The sequence below is a fragment of the Carcharodon carcharias genome, chromosome 3 (assembly GCF_017639515.1).
Source record: "Carcharodon carcharias isolate sCarCar2 chromosome 3, sCarCar2.pri, whole genome shotgun sequence".
NCBI classification, from domain to species: Eukaryota; Metazoa; Chordata; class Chondrichthyes; order Lamniformes; family Lamnidae; genus Carcharodon; species Carcharodon carcharias.
This window is the reverse complement of record NC_054469.1, coordinates 205,200,837-205,226,895: the sequence shown is the minus strand read 5'-3', so window position 1 is coordinate 205,226,895 and position 26,059 is coordinate 205,200,837. Positions and strand designations below refer to the sequence as shown.

Sequence of the window (26,059 nt, the reverse complement as noted above, 5' to 3'; positions counted from 1 at the left end):
GCATACCTAGGCAATTTTCTACATTGCCGGGTAGATGCCAGTGTTGCAGCTGTACTGGAACAGCTTGGCTAGGGGTGGGCCAAATTCTAGAGCACAGGTCTTCAGTACTTTTGCTGGAATATTGTAAGGCCTTTAGCCTTTATACTATCCAGTGTCTTCAACAATTCCTTGATATCACATGGAGTGAATCGAATTGGCTGAAAACTGGCATCTGGGATGCTGGGGGTCTCCGGAGGAGGCCGTGATCAATCAAGCATTTGGCACTTCTGGCTGAAGATTGTTGCAAATGTATCAGCCTTATCATACCCAGCCAGGGTACGAACAATCACATTGAGCCTTCGTCAAGAAGTACGAGGCCAAGTCAGCACAAAGAACCACTGAATCCACTTGAAGTGCCTAACCATCCTCAGTTCAAAATCACATCCAACCTCCTTCATGTCCTTGGCACTGATTTCATTACCACCATTGACTACTGTACTTTGCCAAGTACCCCGTTATTTGACAATTGCACAATATGTCAAGTAGAATAGTCGCACACACTCTAAGTGCAATTTTCATTCTATTTGGTATGCCGAGAGAGATCATTACCAATAATGCTCTGCAATTTATTGGTAAGCCATTTCAGGTAATGTGTGAGAAGTGGAATATCAATCACACTACTTCTTCTCTTTATCCTATATCTAACGGCCTAGCAGAACAAATGATGCACATGGTGAAATTCCTAATTCTTAAATGTAGACAGACCAAGCAGGATCTACATATTGCATTGTTGCATCTGAGAGTTGCACCTTTAAGTACAATTGTTCAATCACCGGCAGAGCTCGTGCTCAGCAGACAAATGTGTACCAATCTATCTACTCTTACCCATTCTACTCTCTCAGAAACTAGATAAAATAGAACCACAGAACACAACTTAAAAAAAAAGAAAATGTTGGAAAAACTCAGCAGGTTGGGCAGCATCTGTGGAGAGAAACAGAGTTAATGTTTTGAGTCCATATGACTTTCTTCAGACTGAACACCTGACTTATTTGCATTCCTGAGCAAAATGGTCATGGCCAGTGACATGACAGAATTCAAAGGCAAATATGGATTCAAAAGTTTACTTTAGAAGCTTCTATTCCCAGAGGACTGAGAGCAGGAGTTTGATAACAGAAATGAGGAAAGATGATGATGAGTTGTGTCAGCAAATTGTAACATAGTGCCTTATCCACAGAAGCAAGAGCCACTTAAAGCTTTGGTTCCCAATACAGAATAGACCCTTCTTCAGGATCCTGGGTAGGTTACCGGCACATCCTTATGAACATAGTCACCAAGATCTGGGCTTAAATCACAACTTATCCATATCTAACCCTAAGAATTGAGGGTACACTTGGAGTCATTGAATTCTTCAGTTGTACAGACACTAAGTTATTCTTTGTGTTTCAGTATCTCTTCCAGTTTAGGAAATTCACTACTTAGGAGTACAAACTCTAAGGCACCGAGAGGATTGATACACTTTTCTGAGAAATTTAGTAAGTTAAGATGGTGTACACCATTCTTATTGTTTAGGATTTGTTTATCAAAGGGTCACAGTCATTTAGTCTGATAAGAGTAATGAGGATGAATGAGGATGATGAGTTGTATCAGCAAATTGTAACACAGCGCCCTATCCACAGAAGGGAGAGCCACTCAAAGCTTTGGTTCCCAACCACAGAATAGACCCTTCTTCTGGATCATGAGTCGTTTATTGTCACATCCTTTTCCAACACTCACTGTTATGGTTCAGTGCAAGGGCAAAGGCTGCAATAGCCGGCAGACAGGATGGTCTTTTCTTGGATCTGAAAGTTTGATTCCACAAGTAGTTCAAAAGATACAAGGAGGCAGATTTATTAGTGGCCTTTTAATAGCCCTGTAAATTGCCTAATGTCCAAGAAAAAATGGGAGAAATGCTAACTCTCAAGAATGTACATATGGGTTGGGAGTGGATGGGGTTAAAAAGATTTTGATTTTTGAAGCAGGAGCACAAATTGGCTCTAAGGCACCAATGTAGGAGCCAACAAGAAGCCTACTAGCCAAAATCAGGGTGCTCAGAATTAGATGTGGGTGAGTACTTATTCATGCAAATAAAATGAGGATATTTTTCAAATATCATTAACATGGCTAAAAGTTTGATTTGAGCAGCACAGATTTCTCAGGATCTAGGAACTGTCCAGGGAAACAGAGGTGAATTTAAACAGCAGTGCAAGTGGATACCTAAACCTGTCATTGTCCTACCTAAATAAAAACTCAGTTATTATAGCTGTTCTCACTGCTTCCTCTATAGATAAGTGAATCTGCACTTTGCCTCATATACTCTAACTCCAGAATCCAACCTAAACCGGGTGGTGTAAAATGGTCAAGGCTCAAAATTTAGTACAGTTCATTATTCTTTTAACTGTTTATTGTACTACTGATAAAGATCAATGCACTGTTCAAACAATACTTGCATACACTGTTCCCTTTAACTCTCCTTAATTTCAAACAGCGCTCACCCTGGCGATCACTCTGAGGAGAATGCTTCCATCTGTATGGGTGACTGATCAAATCTGTAGTTCCCTTGCAAGTTGCTGAAGTTTGTCCCAAGATATACCCTCTTTATAATATGGAAATGATACCCATGAGAATTGACTGTTGAAGCAACCACCCCTCAATCCCGCCACTTTCGATTGAATGTCTTGATTTGACCACTTCCCCATCCTGGGTTAGTGAATAGTCTATTCTCATGCAAGGCAATGTCTTAATTCTGTTCATGTTCAATTATTATCACACAAAATGTGTTTTGATGGGGGAACGTTCTTGGCTCATCAGCGTTCCGAAAGATTAGTGAATGGGTTTTATTGCTCCGGCAATAATTTCAATATTAATGTTTCCAAAGGATGAAGGAGGCAATCCAGACTTGGTGGAACTATGGTTGTTACCTATCATGTTGATTTGTAAGTCTTAAGAGTTAATAGACCACAGGAGCTAAGTAGACAGGACAGTCAGTTAAATAAAAACAAATACACCATTGTGCTGTTTGATTAACCCAGCTAACATTTTGGGTAGCATATTCTTCATGTCTGTATCGTTATGAATAATTTCCTTTCAGTTCAAAACTTGTTTTAAAAGTTCATTCAATTGCCCTGTTGGTTCCCCAAGTCATGCTGGGGTTTGAAGCTCGGTCAATTTACAAAACTGACATGGGGTAATGTCGCTGGACTAGTAAACCAAAGGCCCAGATCAACGTTCTATGGACATGGATTCAAATCCCACTGCAGCAGCTGGTGGAATTTAAATTCAATTAATTAATAATTCTGGAAATAAAGGCTAGTCTTAGTAATGGTGACCATGAACTATCGTCGATTGCCATAAAAACCCATTTGGTGCACGAATGTCCTTTAGGAAAAGAAATCTGCTGTCCTTACCTGGTCTGGCCTAGATGTGCCTCTAGGCTCACAGCAATGTGGTTGACTCTTAAATGCGCACTGACATGCTTAGTAAGCCACTCAGTTGTATCAAAGCGTTTTGAAGGAATGAAACCAGATGAACCACCCAGCCTCAACCTAGGCACCAGAAATGACAATGGCACACAAAGCCCCTGCTGACTTTGCAAAGTCCTACTTATTAACTTCTGGCGACTTGTGCCAAAATTTGGAGAGCTGTCTCACAAACTAGTCAAGCAACAGCCTGACATAGTTATACTCACAGAATCATACCTTACTGACAATACTCATGGGTATCACTACCCATGGGTATGTACTGTCCCACCAGCAGGACAGGCCCATCAGAGGTGGTGGCGCAGTGGTGTACCATTGGGAGGGAGTTGCCCTGGGAGTCCTTAACATTGATTCCAGAGCAATAAGTCTCATGGCATCAGGTCAAACATGGGCAAGGAAACATCCGGCTGATTACCACCTACATGCCTCTTGCCCCCCTCAACTGCTGACTCAATATTCCTCTATGTTGAACACCAATTGAAAGAAGCACTGAAGGTGTCAAGGGCACAGAATGTACACTGTGTGGGCGACTTCAACGTCCATCAACAATCGTGGCTTGGTAGAGCCACTACTGACCAAGCTGACTGAATCCTGAAGTGCATAGCTGCTATACTGGGCATGTGGCAGGTGGTGAGGGAACCAACAAGAGGGAAAAACATAGTTGATCTTGTCCTCACCAATTTACCTGTCGAAAATGCATCTGTGCCTGACAGTATTGGCAGGAGTGACAACTGCACAGTCCTTGTGGAGACAAAGTCCCATCTTCACATGGAGGATACACTCCATCAGGCTGTATGACACAACCACTGTACTATATGGGATAGATTTAGAACAGATCTGGCAACTCAAAACCAGGCATCCATAAGGTGCTGTGGGCCTACAGCAGCAGAATTGTATTCAATCTGTAAACTCAAAGCCTGGCTTATGCCTCACTTTACCATTACCATCAAGCCAGAGAATTCAACCTGATTCAATAAAGGGGCAGGAAAGCATGCCAGGAGCAGCACCAGGCATAGATAAAAGTGAGGTGTCAATCTAATGAAGCTACAACACAGGACTACTTGCATGCCAAATAGTGGAAGCAGCATGCGATAGACAGAGCTAAGCGATCCCACAGATCAGATCTAAACTCTGCAGCCTTGTCACATCCAGTCATGGATATTGGTGGAAAATTAAACAAATATTTGCAGGAGGAGGTGCTACAAATAGCCCCATCCTCGATGATGGGGAAGCCAGCATATCTGTGGAAAATACGAGGCTTAAGCATTGCAGCCATCTTCAGCCAGAAACATCCAGTGGATCATCTATCTCAGCCTCTTCCTGAGGTCCCAAACATTACAGATGCCAGATTTACTCCATGTGATATCAAGAAATGGCTGAAGGCACTGGATACTGCAAAGGTTATAGGTCCTGACAATATTCCTGCACTGTGAACTGTTGTATCAACAAGAGAACAAAAAGAAGGACATGGTGCCTTTGTTGAAATTTATCTATACTGCAAATGGGATTTCACCACAATGCGACTGAATCCAGCTTGGGAATAAGTACTGAAGCCTTGTGCACCAGAACAAGCTGTGTCCTTAGCCAAACTGTTCCAGTACAGCTATAACATTGGCATCTACCCGGCTATGTGGAAAATTGCCCAGGTATATCCTGTCCAGAAAAAGCAAGACAAATCCAACCCAACCAATTACCGTCCCATCACATTCAATTATCAGCAAAGTCATGGAAGGTGTCATCGACAGTGCTATCAAGCAGCAGTTACACAGCAATATCCTGCTCAATGATGCACAGTTTGGGTTCTGCCAGGGCCAATCAGCTCTGACCTCATTATACCCTTGGTCCAAGCATGGACAAAGAAGAGCTGAACTCAAGAGGTGAGGTGAAGTGAGAGTGGCTGCCCCTGACATCAAGGCAGCACTTGGCCAAGTGGTATCAAGGAGCCCAAGCAAAACTGAAGTCAATGGGAATCGGGGGAAACCTGTCCACTGGTTGGAGTCATATCTAGCACAAGGGCAGATGATCGTGGTTGTTGGATGTCAATCAGCTCAGCCCCAGGACATCACTGCAGGAGTCCCATAGGGTAGTGTCCTTGGCCCAACTATCTTCAGCTGCTTCATCAATGATCTTCCTCCATTATAAGGTCAGAAGTGGGGATGTTCGCTGCACAATGTTCTGTACCATTTGTGACTCCTCAGATACTGAAGCAGTCCATGTGCATATGCAGCAATATCTAGACAACATTCCAGCTTGGGCTGACAAGTGGCAAGTAACAATCATGCCACACAAGTGCCAGGCAACGACCACCTCTACCAGAAGAGAATCCAACCATCTCCCCCTGACATTCAATGGCAACACCATCGTTGAATCCCCCACTATCAACATCCTGGGGGTTACCATTGACTAGAAACTGAACTGGACCAGCCATATAAATACAGTGGCTACAAGAGCAGGTCAGAGGCTGGGAATTCTGCAGCAAGGAACTCACCTCCTGACTCCCCAAAGTCTGTCCACCATATACCAAGGCACAAGTCAGGAATGTGATGAAATACTGTCCACTTACCTGGATGAGCGCAACTCCAACAACACTCAAGAAGCTCAAATACATCCAGCAAAAAGCAGTCCACTTGATTGGCACCTCATCCACCACCTTCAATATTCACTCCCTCTACCACCAATGCACAGTGGCAGCTGTGTGTACCATCTACAAGATGCACTGCAGCAACTTACCAAAGCTCCTTGAACAGCACTCTCCAAACCCGTGACTTTTAACACCTAGAAGAACAAGGACAGAAGATGCATGGGAACACCACCTGACTTGGGAATATATCACTGTTCCTTCACTTTCGCTGGATCAAATCCTGGAACTCCCTCACAAACAGCACTGTGGTTGTATCTACACCGCATGGACTGCAGTAGTTCAAGAAAGCAGCTCGCCATCACCTTCTCAAGGGCAATTAGGGAAGGGCAACAACTGCTGGATTAGCCAGCAATGCCCACATCATGTGAAAGAACATTTTTAAAACCCTTTGGAGAAGCTAAAATAAAATAAGCCATTTTTGGTAACCTAGAGGAATACTCCATTACTTTTCATAGAAATAAACTATCCCTAGCTCACATTACTGTGAAGTTGCTACTACAATTTGATCACAGTCAGTTGCAGTTTATCTCCTACAATCATGGGATTTCACATAGTTTGCCACATGACCTTAAAGTAGATTCTCACATCCTGTCAGACTGCCATTGGTGACGTTGATTTAGGGGACAGTTTCCCCCTTTGGAAATACTCAGTGAGCAAAGCGGAACAAAAGGAACAACCCATTGAACAATCTCTGCTGGAAAAAGAATGCTAGAATTTCCTGTTTAAATCTTGAAGAAAGTCAATAATTATGCATGGTACATATTGGCATAAGGCTAAAACTCAAGTTCCTTGGGTATTGTAGTGAAAACAACTATTTTGAAGGAAGAAAGACCTTGAAGACATGGAACACAGATACACACCGTGTAACACACAGTGTTAAGCTTGTACACTACTGCTGGGAGAATCAGGCAAGTGTGAGGGTAAAACTTTGTAGTTCTAAGTACTAATGACTTCAGTAGAGGCTCTAAACTTGTTTTTTTTTGGTTGAAATAATAAGCAGCAGTATTGCTTGAATGTTAAGACAGTCAAGTTTTTTTATTTGACAAGAAGTGTGCAGAATTTTTTTTCATTAAATGCCATATGAACTGAGGGCGTGTAACTTTCAGACCTTTGACTTTAATCATTGGTGATACCGTGGATTAGTATGGAGTGGGTCCTGAATTATTCAGTATTGCTATCTTTCAGGTGAGTCATTGAACTCTGTCCCTGTTCCCCGTTCCATTGGCTCACGTGGATATTAAAGATATTATTAACTTCCCATTGCTGTAGCTGCTATTCCTCCTTCAAGTAACATAACCGGAAAAAGACAAACTTCTCATTCATCTCGTTACTGTGTGTGTGCGTGTGGAAGATTGCTGCTCCATTCCTCTACCCAAGTCTCAGTATCCTTCAAAAGTATTGCTTTTATTGCTTTAAGCATTTGGGGAAATCAGTCACAAGTTAAAATTGACACTAAAAGAATGAGGGGGAGAGTTTAAAGGAGGAGTGGGTTTAAAGGAAATTTCTATTTGTTTTTTTTTCCTCAGCATTTTTTGTGTGCTTCTCCCAGATAATTGCATGACTGCAGAGGAAAAGTGTTTAGTCATGACACTCAGGTCATCATGGTGTGCTGCTGGCTTGTTCATCTTTTCCAACCCATTTTTTGGATGTTCATATATAAAGGTTTGTCAAAGCTTGAGATGCTTTGTTAGAAGGAGCGGTCGAGTCAGAGACCATTGCATCTTTAAGGAGAAAAGTGGATTAAAAACTTGAAGCAGAAGAAGATATTGAGCAAGGTGGAAGGGAGTCAGGAAATGGGAAGAATTTTTTTTATTGTTTTAGCATATAAGCTGCACAGGTGCAATGGCATAAATGATTTCTTTCTAGGCTATGAATGTATGTGGGTGTATGTGATCTCAATATGTTTCAATCTGATAATGCACTGTATAAACATTGATGTTATTATTGTATCATGAAACAATGTCACTTGTGTTTGTGAGACGTTGTGAGGTTGGCCTAGATTTTGTGGTCAGCGGTGGATGAATGGTGCCGATCATTTGTTAAACTGACGCTTGTCCCCCAGACTTTATATGGGCTTCCATACTGGAACTTGCTGTTAGCAGAAAGACAAAACAGTGAGGTAAACTCCACTGCGGATATGAGATCTGTGTGAACAGGACAAATATTGGTGTACTAAGATAAAAGCAAAATACTGCAGATGCTGGAAATCTGAAACAAAAACAGAAAATGCTGGAAAAACTCAGCAGGGCGAATAGCATCTGTGGAGACAAAAAACAGAGTTAACTTTCGAGTCATACAGGCTGAGTTTTTCCAGCATTTTCTGTTTTTGTTTCAAATAGTGGTGTGTCTCCTTAATCAATCTGATTGATGAATCCTAACTGAGCCATGTAAAGTCTAAACTAAAAACTGCCAGTTGGAGCATTTAATTCAATGTCAAATATATAGAAAGCAAAATAGAGAGAGAAATTTGGGATTAAGAGAGTGGGAAAAAAGTAAGAAAGAAGAAATACAAAAAAAGTTTAAATTTTTAAAAATCTCAAACTATAATAAAAATCTGAAGGAATGATACTCCATACTTATAAAAGTTAATTTTCAAAGCCAGTGAGATTATTTGATGGTAATGACTAATTCACTTACATTTGAATCGAAAGCTCGAACTTGTTTGGTGTGTTAAGTGGGTAAATAATGGGTAAGTACACCTAATTCTTGTGATTCTATTTATTTTAATGGGGAGTCTTTTGGTGAGGTACCAGTTAAGCACACTTTCTGGAGGAACAGAGCAACTCAAAATGGCAACTTCCTGATTTCCATGTTTAATTGTGTAGTTGCCAGAAGTTGCTCTCTGATTTACCCTTTAATAAGGGTGAGCACGAAGAGCATCTCCATTATTTTTTAGCGCAAAACCTGTGATATCATAAATATTCTATTAACCTGGTAGATGAATGAATACATCACCTGGTGTGCAACTGGACAATTCAGACCAGAAGTTCCTCAGTGAATTTCTAGTTGAGATACCAAATTCAGCTGCAATGCTCGAGAAGGGGAAAATTAAGTAGGCGTCAAGAGGTAAGTGTGAAATTCAGATGGTGATAGGGAATAGGATCTGCTTTGATGGTCTCCATGGCTAAATAGACTGTTGAAATTCCAGATGAAAAAGTGATCAATTGAGTGTTATTGAAGGATATTTGGCACCAATGCCCCAGCAGGTGTCAGGGGGAGTGGGGAAGAGGTGGAGATAAAGTAGAGAGGACCTGTCCAATCTTTAGAAGTCAAATCAAATTTCTCTAGCCAGAACATACAAAGCCCTGTCCATTACACAACACAAAGAAGAGGAAGGAGGCCCACATGATGCTTGCGAAAGTTAGTTTAAGTTACGTTGGTTAACCAATTTTGAAAGTAGCCACAACCCAATATCATCCAAAAATAAGCTCCTTTCAGACAACGCTTGCTCTATTCGCAACAATTTAAAAATACAGAACTGAGCAATATCTCTCTTCCCCTTCCCAGCTGTGCTCTTTCTATTTTACAGAAGAAGTTTTGATCTATATTACGGTTATACAGAGGGGAAGCTGCTGCAATTGCCAAGTACATGTGATGCTGAGAGAGGTTTGCTCTTCAATTTAAAAACCCTTCCTTCATTCATCAGCATTTAGAATTTCTAGGATTGTCCCGGAGTCCTCAGGAACAAGAAATTAATCTTCAAAACACTTGCAAGCAATCCAGGAGAAAATCATAGGAACATAAAAAAAGTTGTGCTTTCGTAAATTTGCTTTTTGCTTATTGGTCATAAAAAATTTGAAGAATGGAAAATGTTCTGTTTGACTGCAGTTATCCAATCATGTAAAAAAGGAAAACAGAATTACCTGGAAAAACTCAGCAGGTCTGGCAGCATCGGCGGAGAAGAAAAGAGTTGACGTTTCGAGTCCTCATGACCCTTAGACAGAACTTGAGTTCGAGTCCAAGAAAGAGTTGAAATATAAGCTGGTTTAAGGTGTGTGGGGGGGGCGGAGAGAGAGAAGTGGAGGGGGTTGGTGTGGTTGTAGGGACAAACAAGCCAGTAAAAAAGAGCCAGTTCTCTTTTCCATTGATGAAGGAGGGCAGTGTGCTGCAAGCATGGGCACATTGGGTATGTCAACCATCACAGTGTGTTTGCAGGCTTTTACTACCAGGGAGCTCTGTGGAGTAAAGTTCCGAAGTCTCCTAACTCCAACACCATTTTGTAAAGGAGCAAAACATTAGTATTTATCAACCAACTGTGGTCAATTTATTAAAGTAAAATGACTAGCTATCCTAATGCTTACTTCCTTTAGGAAAGTGGATTCTGATTTTCACAAAGGCGTGGCAGTACTATGGAGCAGACAATAGTCCATAAACAACAGATTGCCTCTTACATTGATCTCCTCATGGTACATCGGGTGGAGTTGGTGAATGGAATTAAAAACACTGAGTGCATCCTGGATAACCTGCTACATTTGGGATACTTCACGCTAGAAGATACTGAGTTCATACAGCAAAGTATAACTCGACATGAAAAGGTACAGCTAGCCAAGAAATTACAGGTTATTTACCTACAATGGGTAGCTAGGATTTGGAAATTGTGCATGTTATTTGTAGCAAAAAGTGCGTAAGCCAACCTGGTTTACTGTGTGGTATAATATCTATGTGATACTGAATGCATCTCCCTGATTACTCCTATCATATCCAGCAGCAATACTAAATCCTTAGCAACCTGTACTTCACCTTAGTGTTATACAAAGTTATGATCCCATGCAGACCGATAAGAGATTTGAATTCCCAGTGGCTGACTCAAAGGATCACATGGCAAGATTTGATGTTTTAAGCCTTTTACTGTAACAAACAAAAAACATCAACAAAATATTAGTGTATTAGTTGCCTACAAACTAAACTACAGAAAAGCTATCCCCTCCTTAACTTCCTAACACAACTGAAAACCCAACAATGAGTTTATAAGTTAAACTGCACTCTCCACAGAATGTAACCTTAATAGGAACCAGTCCAGAGTGATTCCCAGCTTCCAATAGGCTTACCTCCTCGTTTTGCTGAGCCATTACATCCAGTATCCATCATAAATTGTTTCCCTTAATCTTCTGATAATCCCTGAACTGACTTCCAGCAGTAAGGCCCATTCCAGTGACTCCTTCTTCCAGTCACGCCTAGGCGAATCTTCCAGTATCCTTAAATCTTCACAGCTCCTGTCTCTTCAACTAGAGAACAAGTTCCCAATCAGCATCCTGCCTGGTGGCTAATGGGAAACAGCATTTTGTTTCCTCTGCTGTTCACGGCAGCTCTTGTTTTCCTGTCTCTCTCTCCGGGACTCACTCTCACTGTCTAGGGTTTCTGAGTAAGTAAGTAGGGCAACAGTAAGGCCAGCTGCCCTTTCCTTTGTCTTCACCTTGCTTTCAGTAGAATTTGACCTGAGCCTCTGTCCTCATGGCAACCAGATTACATGAGTTTATCACTGGGAAGAACTAGTAGGAGGTTTCATGCCCCTCTCAACTATTCCATTTTACCTTGATTTAAAGGAGAGTGTTTAAAACCTAACCATCATATAAAATTTGAACATTGCTGAAAAAAGAGACATGCTATCAAAGCTTTTTGTCTTGCACCATCATGACAGATTTGTATGAATACCAAATTTCACAGGGAATAACAGTTTATAGTGCATGAGAAGAGAGTGCTGATTGGTTGGCTAGTGCATTCTGATTGGTAGGGGTGTTGCCATGGCGAATGCATGGGAATCGTTAACTGTCAAGCTTTTGTTTAAATTCAAATCAGGCAGGTCGACTTTGATTGATCAAGGCACTGCCCTTGGGAATGAATCGGGGAATGGCTGTCCCCCAAGGTTTTGTTTAATTGAATTTTGTTTAATTCATGGACATGCTCCTTCTGTTTGCTTAGGACAGGGCCCTATGTGAACATACGTAGCTTTTAGCACATGGATGTGAGCCACACTGTGAGCCCAACTGATCATCTTGGGCAGGATTTTACCGTCGGCAAACAGGGGCAGGGCCTGCTCGCCAACACGTAAAATGACACACGGTGACGTTGGGCGGAACTCCTGACGTCACCACACCCCATTTAAATTTTCAGCAAAATGGGGGCACAGCAAAATCAGCTGTGGGCCCGCCGACCTGTCAATGGCCAATTGAGGCATTGACAGGATCAATTAAAGTAATTAGTGGACCTGCCCGTCCAACCTTAAGGCTGGCGGGCAGGCCAGGAGCCTCGGCGGGCAATAGAAAAAACATGAAACCTCATCCAGCGGCAGGATGAGGTTTCATGTAGGGTTTTAAAAATTTCAATAAAGTTTTTAGGGGAAATGTAAAGGAATTTTTTTTTTCTATTTTTAATATTTTTGAAAGTAGAGGCAATCTCCCTGAAGCAGCACATGGCCTCAGGAAAATGAGTGCGCTCTTTCGTGCGCATGCTTCCCAGTGGACGTCAGGCTGGGCGGGCCTTAATTGGCCCGCCCATGTAAAATGGCACCACGCCTCGGATCGGGGGCGCCAATCGGAAGCATACCCACACACGCCCGGCCATCAACATCCCCCCCAATTGGGGGATAATTCAGCCCCTTTAAATTTGCTTGTCAGTGTAATTCTCAGCGCAATCAGGCTTACATATCAAGGCTGTCCAATTGCAGAATCACATCTAATGTTGGACACCATGGGCTGAATTTTCCCCCTGTCGGGGGGGAGGTTGATGGGCGGGCACATACGAGCATGCTTCCAATCGGTGGGAGGGGAGTCCCAAAAATCGAGAGTGCGCTTTCTCGTGTATACGCACAAAAAAGCGCACTCATCTCCCTGAGGCTAAGTGCAGCCTCAGGGAGATCGGCTTTAAACGTGAAAAAGACAAAAAGAGAAAAATAAAATTTCCCTTACCTGTCCCCTCAGTGACAATGTCACATGAGCTGGGACATGTCCATAATTTTCACAACACCACTGTGTTAATTTTTTAAGGTCTACATGAAACCTCATCCCACCCGTGGATGAGGTCTCATGTTTTTTCTAGTTCCCGCCGGGGCTCCTGGCCTGCCCACCAACCTTAAGGTTGGACGGGCAGGCCCCTTAATTACTTAATTGACCCTGTCAATGGCCTCAATTGGCCATTGACAGGTTGGCGGGCACGCTACTGATTTTGCTGCGCTCTTGCCTTGCTGAAAATTTAAATGGGGTGTGGTGATGTTGGGAGTGCCCCCCATGTCACTGCGTGTCATTTTACACTTCGGCGAGTGGGCCCCACCATCGCTCGCCGACTCGTAAAATTCTGCCCCATGTTTTGAGTTTTGCAAGCATGGGCTGGTTGGGTACTGTGCCTGTTGCAAACAGCTGAAGGGATGTGCTGCTTGAAACAATCCACCTACTTTTGGAATGTACAGGAGCACCTGGTGCATTCTCTCTGGCAACACCTCTACCAATCAGAGTCCGCTTGCCAACCAATCAGCACTCTCCTCTCATGTAGTATAAATGATCATTTCCTTTACTGTTGGTATTCTTGCGATTCTGTCCTGATGAGTGCAAGACAGAAGCTTTGACAGCATGTCTCTTTTTTTCAGCAATACTCAAGTTCTGTACTGCCAAGTGATCATCTTATAAAACTTCACATTCATAACAACAGTTCCATATTCTATATCAAGGCACAACGTTTGCAAGGATAAAATCTATAATACAAACTTTTTTTGCTTTTAGGACCCCGTTTTCAAATGAATCATTAATCACAGGCCCTCGCATCTAAACTATAAGACAATATTGTACTCATAACACAAAAGTGCTGCATTTAAAGAGTGTTTTAATAATGCTTTTATGAAATAAGTAATGATGAGAGGAGAAATTTGTGGACTATTTTACTAATATAAATAGTGATGAGACAGACTAGACAAATCAGAGATAAACATTAAGTATAATTACTCTAACATTTCAGTGCATGCCAACTAAACTGTTTCTCATGTGGTTAACAATCGCCTGTTAAAGGCATACATACACAACCAGTTCACAGATCACATTCATTGTGCGCAGCTCTTGGCCAAAACAGTATTAACAACTCTCAAAACTGATTTACACACTTAACAGGATCAAAACAGACTATTTTAAGATTAAAAAATAATTTCCCATAAATATACAATTTTCCTTCCCACCAATTTTGTTACAAAGTACTCGCTGTGCAAATCAGCTCAATATCTCAGTGTTATTTAATCATCCAAGGAATTTACATTATTGCAACATAGTGGAAGATTTAAGTAAGTCAAACTGACAACTTTCACACAATTACAAGAAGGAAATCAACCAGAAAATAATATAGACAGAAAATGCTGGAAATACTCAGCAGCCAGGCAGCATTATAATAGCTCTTGCTCACTGCAAGAGGCCAAATTGAATGCATCATAGTATCACGGCAGCAGCTAGCCTTCCACCTCCTCTCCAGTCACAAGTAAATGCAAGACTCACTACAGAAAACCATGGCAGTTGAAGTGGACCCCAGTTTGCAAACCATTGCTATAAGGTACCATTGGGTGTGTTCACAGTTCAGGTAGACGCATATTAAAATTTCACACTCATGTGATTTACTGAACTCTTGACTTCCTACCCAGGGACTGGTGATTCACCCATTCCATCCCAGCTTACTCAAACATATTCATAAAATTCTTTGGACTGTTTGTGGCTATGTTGGTGCTGAGTAGGGTTGGTGCTTGCTTTATTGTGCAATAGATGCTGGGCCTTCTCATCCTGGAAAGAAAGGACACCCACATTATCTTGAGACATTGAGAAATGTGAAACAATGAGCTTAAATAAGTGTGTGGAAAACAATTTACATATATTGTATGATCAGGATTTGTATGTGTACGAGATAGTTTTTTTAGACCAGTATGTGCGTACGAGATTTTTTTTGGACCGGTATGTCGAGGAACTGACTAGGGAACAGGCTAAATTAGTATTACTAAAATAATACTGCTGGAGAAAATAATGGGCCTGAAAACCGATAAATCCCCAGGGCCTGATAATCTACATCCCAGGGTACTAAAGGAGGTGGCCATAGAAATAGTGGATGCATTGGTAGTCATCTTTCAAAATTCTGCAGATTCTGGAACAGTCCCAGCAGATTGGAAGGTGGCAAATGTAGCCCCACTATTTAAAAAAGGAGGGAGGGAGAAAACAGCGAATTACAAACCGGTTAGCCTAACATCAGCAGTTGGGAAAATGCTAGAGTCTATGAAAAAGGGTGTGTTAACAGGACACTTAGACAATATCAACTGGAGTAGAGAAAGTCAACATGGATTTATGAAAGGGAAATCATGTTTGACAAATCTACTGGAGTTTTATGAGGATGTAACCAGCAGAATAGATAAGGTAGAATCAGTGGATGTGGCGTATTTGGGTTTTCAGAAAGCTTCTGGTAAAGTCCCACATAAGAGGTTAGTCTGTAAAATTAAAGCACGTGGGATTCGGGGTAGTATATTGGCATTGATTGAGAATTGGTTAGCAGACAGGAAACAGAGAGTAGGAATAAATAGGTCTTTTTTGGAGTGGCAGGCAGTGGCCAGTGGGGTACCACAGGGATCAGTGCTTGGGCCCCAGCCATTCACAATATATATGAAATGATTTGAATGAGGGAACCAAATGTAATATCTCCAAGTTTGCATAAAACCTGGTGGGAATGTGAGTGGTGAGAAGGATGTTAAGAGGCTTCAAGGTGATTTAAACAGGTTGGTGAGTGGGCAACTGCATGGCAGATTCAGTACAGTGTGGATAATTGCAAAATGATCCACTTTGGTAGGAAACACAAAATGGCAGTGTTATTTAAATAGTGATAGATTGGGAAATGTTGATGTACAAAGTGACCTGGGTGTCCTTGTACACCAATCACTGAAAGCAAACATGGAGATGCAGAAAGCAGCTAAGAAGACAAAAGGTATGTTGGCCTTCATTGCGAAAGGACTTGAGCACAGGAGCAAGGATGTCTTACTGCAGCTGCACAGGGCCTTGATGAGACCACACCTGGAGTATTATATGCAGCTTTGGTCTCCTTACCTAAGGATATACTTGTCATAGAGGGAGTGCAGTGAAGGTTCACCGGGCTGATTCCTCGGATGGCAGGATTATCGTATGAGGAGAGATTGGGTCTGTATTTACTGGAGTTTGGAAGAATGAGAGGCAATCTCATTGACACACGAAATTCTGACAAGGGTGGACAGACTGGATGCAGGGAAGATATTTCCCCTGGCGGGTGGGTGGGGTGGGGGGGTGGGGTGGTGGTGGTGGTGGTGGTGGCGGGGTGGGTGGTGGTTCTGGAACAAGGGGTCGCAGTCTCAGGACATGGGGAAGACCGTTTAGCACTGAGATGAGGTGCAACTTCTTCATTCAGAGGGTGGTGAACCTATGGAATTCTCTCCCAAAGAAATCCATGGAGGCCAAGTCACTGAATATATTTAAGAAGGAAATAGATAGATTTCTGGACTCTAAAGGTGTCAAGGTGTATGGGGAGGGAGCAGGAGTATGGCGTTGAGGTAGAGGATCAGCCATGATCAAACTGAATGGTGAAGCAGGCTTGAATGGCTGAATTACTTACTCCTGCTCCTATTTTCTATGTTTCTGACATTGTTTTAAGTAAACCATCCTTGTGGAATTGAAATTTGCAAGGTTCCCAAATCTGTGTGTTGTGTAATTCACAGGCAATTATCAATCAACTATGTTTCATGCAGCTCATAACTAATATTAATTATAAATTATATAATGGACCAGATCTTTCCGGACTGGGGTATCTCATAGCATGCCCAGTTAGTTAGCCTTTTCTCTATACCCTTCAGCAAAAAAATATTTTTGTGCCCCAACTTGCTGGAAGTGCTTGCTGATATAGCAAAGACCACAGGGCAGATGGGACCAACAGTGTATCTCTTTAACCCTCGAGATTTTCAGATTGAGAAAGAAACAAAAGGACGACTGAGAAGGTGGGAGAATTAGAGTCAAATTGGGTACAGGAAGAGAAATAAAGAGATGGAAATTAAGATTGGATTGAGGAAATTAAAAGAGATAGAAATTAAAAGAAATATTTTTTCCAACTTTTTAAAAATCTCTAACAACATTGGCAGCGCTCAGGAATAAGATTGAGCAATTTAAATTGTTCTCTTTCTGGTCGAGAGGTTGATTAGTATTGGTTAACAACTATCACATGATTAAAACGGTACTTAGCACTGTTAAGTACAAGCCTAATGTTCTATGGTGAGTGTAATAATCAAGCAAATCCAGCAAGTTCTCAAAAATAATGCAGGGTTGGGGTGATCTGCCAATTGAACATAAGAACTAAGGGTAGGCCATACAGCACTGAGCCTGCTCCCCAACTCAATAAAATCATGATTGATCTTCTACCTCAGCTCCATCTTCCTGCACAATCCCCATATCCCCTGATTCCTTTCATATCCAACAATCTATCAATTCTGTCCCGGATAAACTCCATGACTGAGTATCCAGAGCTCTTTGGGGTAGACAATTCCAAAGATTCACAACCTCTTGTATGAAGAAATTCTTCATTTCAGTCCCACGTGACTGACACTATGAATGTGTCTCATTATGAATGAGATGTAGGATTCAGCGTTTCCTTTCATCAAGGTGACAAAACAAATCATTTTGCCAGGGTTAAAACTTTTATTAAATTGATGCAACATGTAGAGCAGAAAAAATGAACCAGCTCAATACTTACCCATGCAACCTTCTTTTAAAACAAAACTTTCAGGTTCGTAAAATATTGGATGTAATCTCAGCTAAAGGAGAAGAAAGTGCAGAATTCTTCCTATATATCCTGAGTTGTGCTAAAGAGGTTTACTCAGATTTTCATCCTTGGTTAAGAGAAATTCATTACTGCCCATCAGACCACCTGCTGAATAAACCAGTACTGATTACAGATGCCGGTGAGTATTTCACAAATGCATTTGGCTCCTGGATTAATCAAAAGATTCAGGGCTGAGAATTAATTCAACGACGATCTAGTACTTTTGTTGCCAGAAGGCAATCTATTGCCGTGATCGCCTGGGCAGTGAGTGTGGCTGAGAGCTATACCATTATCTCACAATGAGTAACACATCAATGCCATAACTAGTGATTGCGGTACATTGTAGAAACCCTAAATACTCAGAGAAAATCATTTGACCTATTATCTCCTCTATATGAACACTTTCCTTCAGCCAATATGACTGTCACATCACAGAAACAAATTTTATTCATGATTATGAAATGAAGCAAATGATAATAAAAATAATGATAGCGTTTTAGAGTAGAGCAGTTGATGCGATTGGTGCCTCCGGTACTGCTGAATCTCAATATCTACTCTGCCCATCACTGACACACCATAGCTGCGTTGTGTACAATCTAAAGGATGCAATGCAGGAAACTTACCAAGGTTACTTTGACAGCACCTCTTTCCCTCCAAGAGTGGCAAAATGATGGAACAATATCACGTCCAACAGTAACTGTCCTGACTTAGACAGATGCCATTCCTTTATTATTGCTGGATCAATATCCTGGAATTTCCTACCTGACACTAATGTGCGAGCATCTTCATCACAAAGGCTGCATGGGTTCAAGGAGATGACCCACTGCCATCTTCTCAAGACAAAACCAGTGAGAACCAATGAATGCAGCCTTGCCAGTGATGACCATAACCCAAAAATAAATGCACATGAGCTAAAAACAAACAGTGGCAATAACTTATTCACAAATGTGTATCAATTTTGATATGTCCTTTCCTCTTATCATAATATGCAACCTAGAGCAATTCCTCTGCTGTTGAGAGACAGTCAAACAGCCTGTTTCCAGACATCTACCAGTCTGCCCTGCAGCTCATACCTCCTCTGTCCACTGTCCAACCAGAATATTCCATCCTATGTTGCTGTCCTCTGAAAAGAAATGCCAAATCATCTGGTGAGCAACTTCCTGGGAAAGCACATCTGAATCTTTACATGGCCACACTCTATGTGGCTGAGCATTATAAGAACATATAACCAGGAGTAGGCCATTCAGCCCCATGAGTTTGTTCCACCTTCAATTAGATTATAATGATCATAATCCATCTAACCAATTTGGTTCTGTAACCCTGAGTAACTTTTCCAATCAAAATTTCACATGTTCAATTAACACAGCTTTTGGAAGAGAGTGCTTCAGGCTTGTGTGAAGAGCTGATTTCTGACATTACCCCTAAATGGTCTAACTCTAATTTTATGATCATTCACCCTTGTTCTGGAGTCCTGCAGCAGAGGAAGTTGTTTCTTCCTTATCGATTCTATCAATTTCTTTAACCATCTTAAAGCCTCAGTTAAATCACTTCATAGATAATCTTCCTCATTCAATGCAATACAAGCCTAGTCTTCACAGACAGTCCTCTTATATTTGAACCCATTTAGGCTTAGTAAAATTCGGTTGAATCTATGCTGCACCACCTCCACAGCAAAAAGGTGCAGTGCCCAGGACTGAATTAATTAGAGCATGATAGCATCCTCCTTGTCAATTAATTGTTTTAAACACATTGGTGGCTATTTTACCACTCTGCTTTACCTCACATTAAATCAATCACTGGCATAGTAACACCACGGACAGATGCATATTTTTTTGTTCATTATTACCTAATGAAATCCCCAGAACATTCAAAGAAAACTTTATATCAAAGTGTAACAAAGTACAGGGGGGTTATATTAACATGATCAAGGTTAGGCTGTGCAATTATCATTTGCAAAATGGGGAAAAAATTTTCCCCCCGTTTGGGGGGATTTGCGGGAGCGGGCACGGGTGGGCGAGCCTCCAATTGGTGCCCCAATTGGGGGCGTGCTGCCATTTTACGTGGGCAGGCTAATTAAGATCCTCTCAGCAGCGCTATGGGCTCCCTGTGCGGGCAGGTGGGGGTGGGATTCCCTCAGCCATGAGTGTGCTCTTTGGGGCATGCAGGTAAAAGAGCTCACAGATCTCCCTGAGACTAAGTGCTGCCTCAGGGAGATTGTCTCTGATTTAAAACTTTAAATAAAGAGATTTTAAAAATTTCCCTGCCATGTCCCCTCATGTGACACGGTCATATGAGTTGGGACATGTCCATAATTTTAATTGGAAGATGTGATAAAAATTTAAAGACCTTTATGAAACCTCATCCCGCCCGTGGATGAGGTTTCATGCTTTTTCCGTAGCCCACCAGGGCTCCCAGCCTTCCCACCAACCTTAAGGCTGGATGGGCAGGTCCATTAATGACCTTAATTACCTTTTCAATGGCCTTAATAGGCGGTTGACAGGTCGGCGGGCGCAAAGCTGACTCAGCTGCACTCCCACCGACCTGAAAATGGAAATGATGCGGGGGTGACGTCGGGAGTTCCACCCGACGTCATCCCGTGTCATTTTACACGCCGGTGAGCGCTCGCCGACCAGAAGATCCTGCCATGATTTCTATTCAAAATAAATCACTGTAGAAAGTTTATATCAAATGAAGATTATTAACAGAAGCTTTGCCATTCTAGTAAATTGAAGCAAAAGGTATAGTTACACACTGCTTTGGATTAAAATAAATATTTTTTTTCTCCAATGATTGTGAAGATTTTATTTCAGGTTCAAGAAAACACCATAGAAAGTAATGACAAAAATAAATCTTTCCACAATCAGTCATTGACATAACTAGTCACAACATCTCTCACTATTGTATTGTACATATCTTTCAGTGTGCCAGTATACTGAAAAGCTCCGAGGTGAATTGCGACGAGATACGAGGTTCACTTCTTCATATGTCCAAAAGGAAGATACTCTGTTTGACGATACCTATACTGAGACTCTTATGGAATTAATCAACGCAGTCAATGAAACCAAAGGAAGCATTTCACACTTGGACAATTTGTTCAGTGATACTGGAGTCATCAATGAAGATGCAGAAACAGTGCTAGTAAATGGTGATGCTGGAGTTGGTAAGACCATACTGCTCCAGAGACTTCAGAACTTGTGGTCCAAAGGGGAGCTCTGTGCTGATGTTAAATTCTTCTTCAGATTTAGATGTCGAATATTCAATAGTTTTAAGGAGGAAGATAAGATTTCTCTTCGAGATCTACTGTTCAAATACAACTGTTACCCTGACAAAGATGCTGATGAGATATTCAGCTACATCAGACAACACCCAGCTTCCGTTCTCTTCACACTGGACGGGTTTGATGAAATTAATGTTGACTGTGACCTTAATGATATCCCTGACATTTCCTCGCCCTTTGACCCCATGCATCCTGTGGTCCTGTTGATGAACATTCTTCATGGAAAGTTATTAAAAGGCTCCAAAAAATTATTGACAGCACGAACTGGCACAGAGCTACCACTGAGAATGGTGAGAAAGAGAGTGACACTGAAAGGCTTTTCTAAGGACCATTTACTGCAGTATTTGAAGAAGTTCTTCAAAAATGAGGCACATCAAACCTCAGTTTTGACCCAGCTGGAGGCAAACCCTCACCTGAACAGTTTATGCTCAGTGCCGTTGTTTTGCTGGATTATATTTAAATGTTACGAACACTTTCAGTCCAAGTGTAGCCCTCAGCAGTTATCACATTCTGTTACACTGACTGATATTTACCTGGTGATGATTGAGGTCTTCCTCAACCATTCTTCTCAGACTAATCTAAATCAGAAAAATTCCAAAAGCCAGGTAAATTTGTTCACAACCAAAAAGGAAACTTTAATGCGGATCAGCAAACTAGCCCTAAAAGGCACTGAAAACCACAATTTTGTATTCAGCCAGGAAAAAATTGCAGCAGCAAAGATTTCGGAAGAGGATTTACAGCTGGGCTTCATCAAAACTGTAGGCCATTATAATGGATGTGGGAACCAATCGACATATGAATATATTCACTCAACACTCCAGTCATTTTTCACTGCTTTTTCATTAGTTCTAAATGATGAGATCCATCCAGGAGACCTTCTTGCACTGTTCAATAATGGTAACATACCAATACCGTCAAACAATAAGCTAAGTGATTTGGTTTTGGCTTTCTTGAGTCCTTCAAGGTATTCCTCTACAAATGTCCTCAAGCCATTCAGCGAACATCTGCAATTTACCATGTTGTTCCTTTGTGGCTTGTTGTCCAACCGCAATATTGATCTGTTGCTAAACCTCGCATCTCCTGGAACTGTGAAGGAAAAGCAGTCAGTACTAATGTCCTACCTGTCCAACTGTATGAAAACACACTTGCAAAGTCTTCCTCGCTCACGCCTTGAAGATGGTTGCAAGGTTCATGTGCTACCACGTTTCATATGGCTGATAAGGTACATATTTGAAATGCAGAATGGAGCAGCAGCCAAACTGGCAGCCAAATATATCTGCGCCGATTACATAAAGCTGAACTACTGCAACGTTTCTTCTGCTGACTGTGGTGCACTTGCATTTATTTTGCTTCACATCCGAGCACCTCTTGCGCTGGAGATGGACAACAACAACATCAATGATTATGGGGTGGAACAAATGTTCTCCTGTTTCAGTCAGCTCACAGTCCTCAGGTAAGCACCATACCCAGATTTTGGTGTTTTCTGTCCCCATCACATGCAACTGAGATGCTTTCAATAGAACCATCAATACTTGGGATGTTAGAATTCACTATTGTCATACAGGATTAGGCTTCATTTTAAGGTGTCAGCCTTGGCCCAGCTGGTGGTGCTCTCATCCCCGAGTCAAATCGTCATGGGTTCAATCTGCGCTTCAGACACTTGAGCTGTTGACCTAGACTTCGCTACAATACTACAGAAATGCGCATAGTTGGAGATGCCATCTTTCAGATGAGTCATTAAACCAAGTCTGGCCTATCTACCCTCTGAACAGTACGTAAAAGATTCCACTCAAAGAAAATTATACTATTTTAAAGAAGAGCAGGGGAGTTCTCCTCACTGTCCTGACCAACATTTATTTATCATAGAATGATCATAGAAAGAGGCCATTTAACCATTGCACCCATGTTTACTCTTTGATAGAACTATCAAATTAATCCTACTCACTTGCTTTATCCCCATTGCCCTGCACTTGTCCAATTCTCTTTTGACTTCTACAATTGAATCAATTTTCACCCCCCTTTCATGCAATACATTCCAGATCACAGCAATTCACTAGGAAAAAAAATATTTCTTTTCTCAGTCACCTTAAATCAATGCCCCTGTTATTGCCCCTTCAGCCACTACTAACAATTTATCTCTATTTACTCTATCAAAACCATTCATGATCAAATTTCCTCTTAATCTTCTCTGATCTGAGGAGAACAACCTCAGCTAATCCAATTGCTCCACATAACTGTAGTCCCTCATCCCTGGTAGCATTCAAATAAATCTCTCCTTGATATTCTTGCTAAAGTGCACTGCTCAGAATTGGATAAAATACTCCAGTTGAGGTCTAATCAGAGGTTTATAAAGGTTTAACATAAATTCCTTGCCCTCATACTCTATTCCTCTTTTAATATGCCAAAGGTTCCATGTGATTTTTTTTTTAAAAACAACGTTCTCATCTTGCCCACTATTCTGCAAAGATTTGTATGCAGACACCGCCAGATCTCTCTGTTGCCTTTAAAATTGTACCATTTAATTCACATTGCCTCTCTTCTTAACAATATGCATTACTTCCCATTTTTCTATGTTAAATTTCATCCACTATGTGTCAGCCCATTTCACAAATCTTTATTATTTATCAACGAGTTTCAAATCATCTATAAACTCTGAAATTATGCTCTGTATACCCAAGCCAAGGTAAACTAACTAGTTTATCTGGTAATTTACCTTGTTGTACCTTGATTTCTCGAACAAATAGTATTGAAGGATTCCCATCACCAGGATCAAAGCAGCAGCTGATAGATATGCCAGCGGGACTCTGGGTAGCATTTTGCAATCGGTGGCCAATTAACATCGTTCCACCAACACGGTGAGGATGGTAGCTCGCCTCGCATAGGGCTGCTGGCCCAATCAAAATGTATAAGCAAGGGGGTGATAGGTTATTGGGGGTAGGCAGGATGTAGACTTGAGGTTACTATCAGATCGGCCATGATCTTATTTAATGGCAGAGCAGGCTCGAGGGGCTGAATGGCCTACTTCTGCTCCTTGTCTGTATGTTCGTATGCCATGGCTGGCGATGGCCACTGCTCAGGCTGCAGCATGAGGGAGAGGGTGCCTCAATGCCAAGGCAACCTCAAAGATGAGGTAAGTTCTGTTGAGCAAGCTGGGTCCTGACAGGCAGGTTCCAACATTTGGGGAATGGAGGGGGGCATATTCCAGTGGCATGGGAGTAGCCATTGCTGCTGGAGGTGGGGGGTGGGGGGCCCTCTGTGAGCCTTGGAGTAGCTAGAAAGGAGGGCCTACCAGGACCCCAGGGTTTAACCTGGCAGTCTCCCCATGTGATGGTGAGCCATTTTGATTTGGGCAAAATGTTGGCAGGGGTGAGAAGAGGCCTTTATTTGGACACTTTAATGTATCAAATTGTCACACTGCTGACATTCCTATTGCTGGTAATATGCCAGGGCAGTGGAATGATGTCAGGGTCCCCTCCACACACCTTCCCCTGCCATACTAAGAACCCTCCTACCACCTAGTCCGTACAATAGGGCTGGTAAAATTTAGCCGTATTTCTGAAGTTGCATGTGAAATATTGTCTTTGCTTAGAACAGTAGTTGTTGATAAGTTAGTCTGCTTCTAACATGTCTTTTTAAATTAAATAGGCTGAGTGTAAACCAGATCACAGACCACGGAGTCCATATCTTGGTAGAAGAGCTCAAAAAGCATCAAAAGATCAAATCACTCGGGTGAGAGCATGTAATCCTAATATGCCTGCATGGTATATTACAATGTTTTTTTAAAACTTGATTATATTTCTTCTCTCCTGGTTTTGCTCTACTTCTTCCTAGATCCACAATCCCACATGTTCCCTTGCAGTAATAAAGTCTCTCATTCACTGTGGCTTGGCTGGAAGATAAAGTACTTCACTCTCTCACCCTCTCTGGCTTCTCAGTTGGACAGAAAAGATCCCATGAAGAAGAACAGGGGAGCTCTGGTGTCCTGGCTAATAGTTATCCCTCAGCCAGCATCACTATAGCAGCTTATCTGGTCATTTAGCTGTATGTGGGAGCTTGCTGTGTGCAATTTGGCTGCCACATTTCCTACATTACTGCAGTGGCCCCACTTCAAAAAAGTGCTGTAAATCGCTTTGGGTTGTCCTGAAGTTGTGAAAGGCGCCACACGGATGTAAGTTTTTTCTTCCATAAAGGTTGCCAGACAGGTGGAAATGTCCCATCCATGGAGTTATGCCTCATGTACCAAATTAAGGGAAAAAAATCTAAGTTAAATCAAAAGAGAAAGCACGCAATGGTTCACCTATTGATTGTCAGATGTTAATAGTCAATGTCTTATCAATCACATTGTTAGGCTTCGTTAATGTCAATTACATTGTTAAGGGAAACAGATGATGGATATTTGAACACATAACAAAAAGGGATAGCTGGGACACTGGGTGGGGAATGTTGACACTGGACAAAGTCAATAAACTCTCGCAGCAAGCAAAGGCTCTGTGTCTTAGTTTTGACTTCACCAACTGGCTTGATTCCTGTTAAACATTAATGTTTCCCTGCACTGGGATGTGAACAAATATCCTCTGATAATAAGAGGAGGTGGTTTGAGATGTCAGATTTAGATTCAGGGGGGCGGGAAGTATTCCTTCATTCATTCATTCAAATGCAAATTAGATTGATTTCTTTCGGAACTTCATATTTTTAGGCACACTGTAACTATGTATGGACTTAATTTCCATTAAAGTCAGTGGGATGAATATTAAGCAGTTCCTATGCTGGCTGGACAATCCACAACACCTGTTTTATGCCAGAGGCAAGTTGGAAATTCATTCTTTATAAACTGATTGTGAATTTATGCTGAGAAAACCTGCC

At 41.7% G+C, this 26,059-nt stretch overlaps 1 protein-coding gene across 1 annotated transcript in view; it reads left to right on the top strand.

Annotated features, from left to right (window-relative positions):
* Window positions 1–6,789: 6,789 nt before the first annotated feature.
* LOC121275927 (nucleotide-binding oligomerization domain-containing protein 1-like) overlaps window positions 6,790–26,059 on the top strand; it is a 41,870-nt gene continuing 22,600 nt past the window's right edge. Inside the window, exons 1-5 of the mRNA XM_041183783.1 lie at window positions 6,790–7,043; window positions 10,446–10,670; window positions 17,884–18,058; window positions 20,840–22,649; window positions 24,842–24,925. Of these exons, the coding sequence (XP_041039717.1) occupies window positions 10,485–10,670; window positions 17,884–18,058; window positions 20,840–22,649; window positions 24,842–24,925 (2,255 nt within the window). The 5' untranslated portion in view covers window positions 6,790–7,043; window positions 10,446–10,484. The remainder of the gene's footprint in view (window positions 7,044–10,445; window positions 10,671–17,883; window positions 18,059–20,839; window positions 22,650–24,841; window positions 24,926–26,059) is intronic.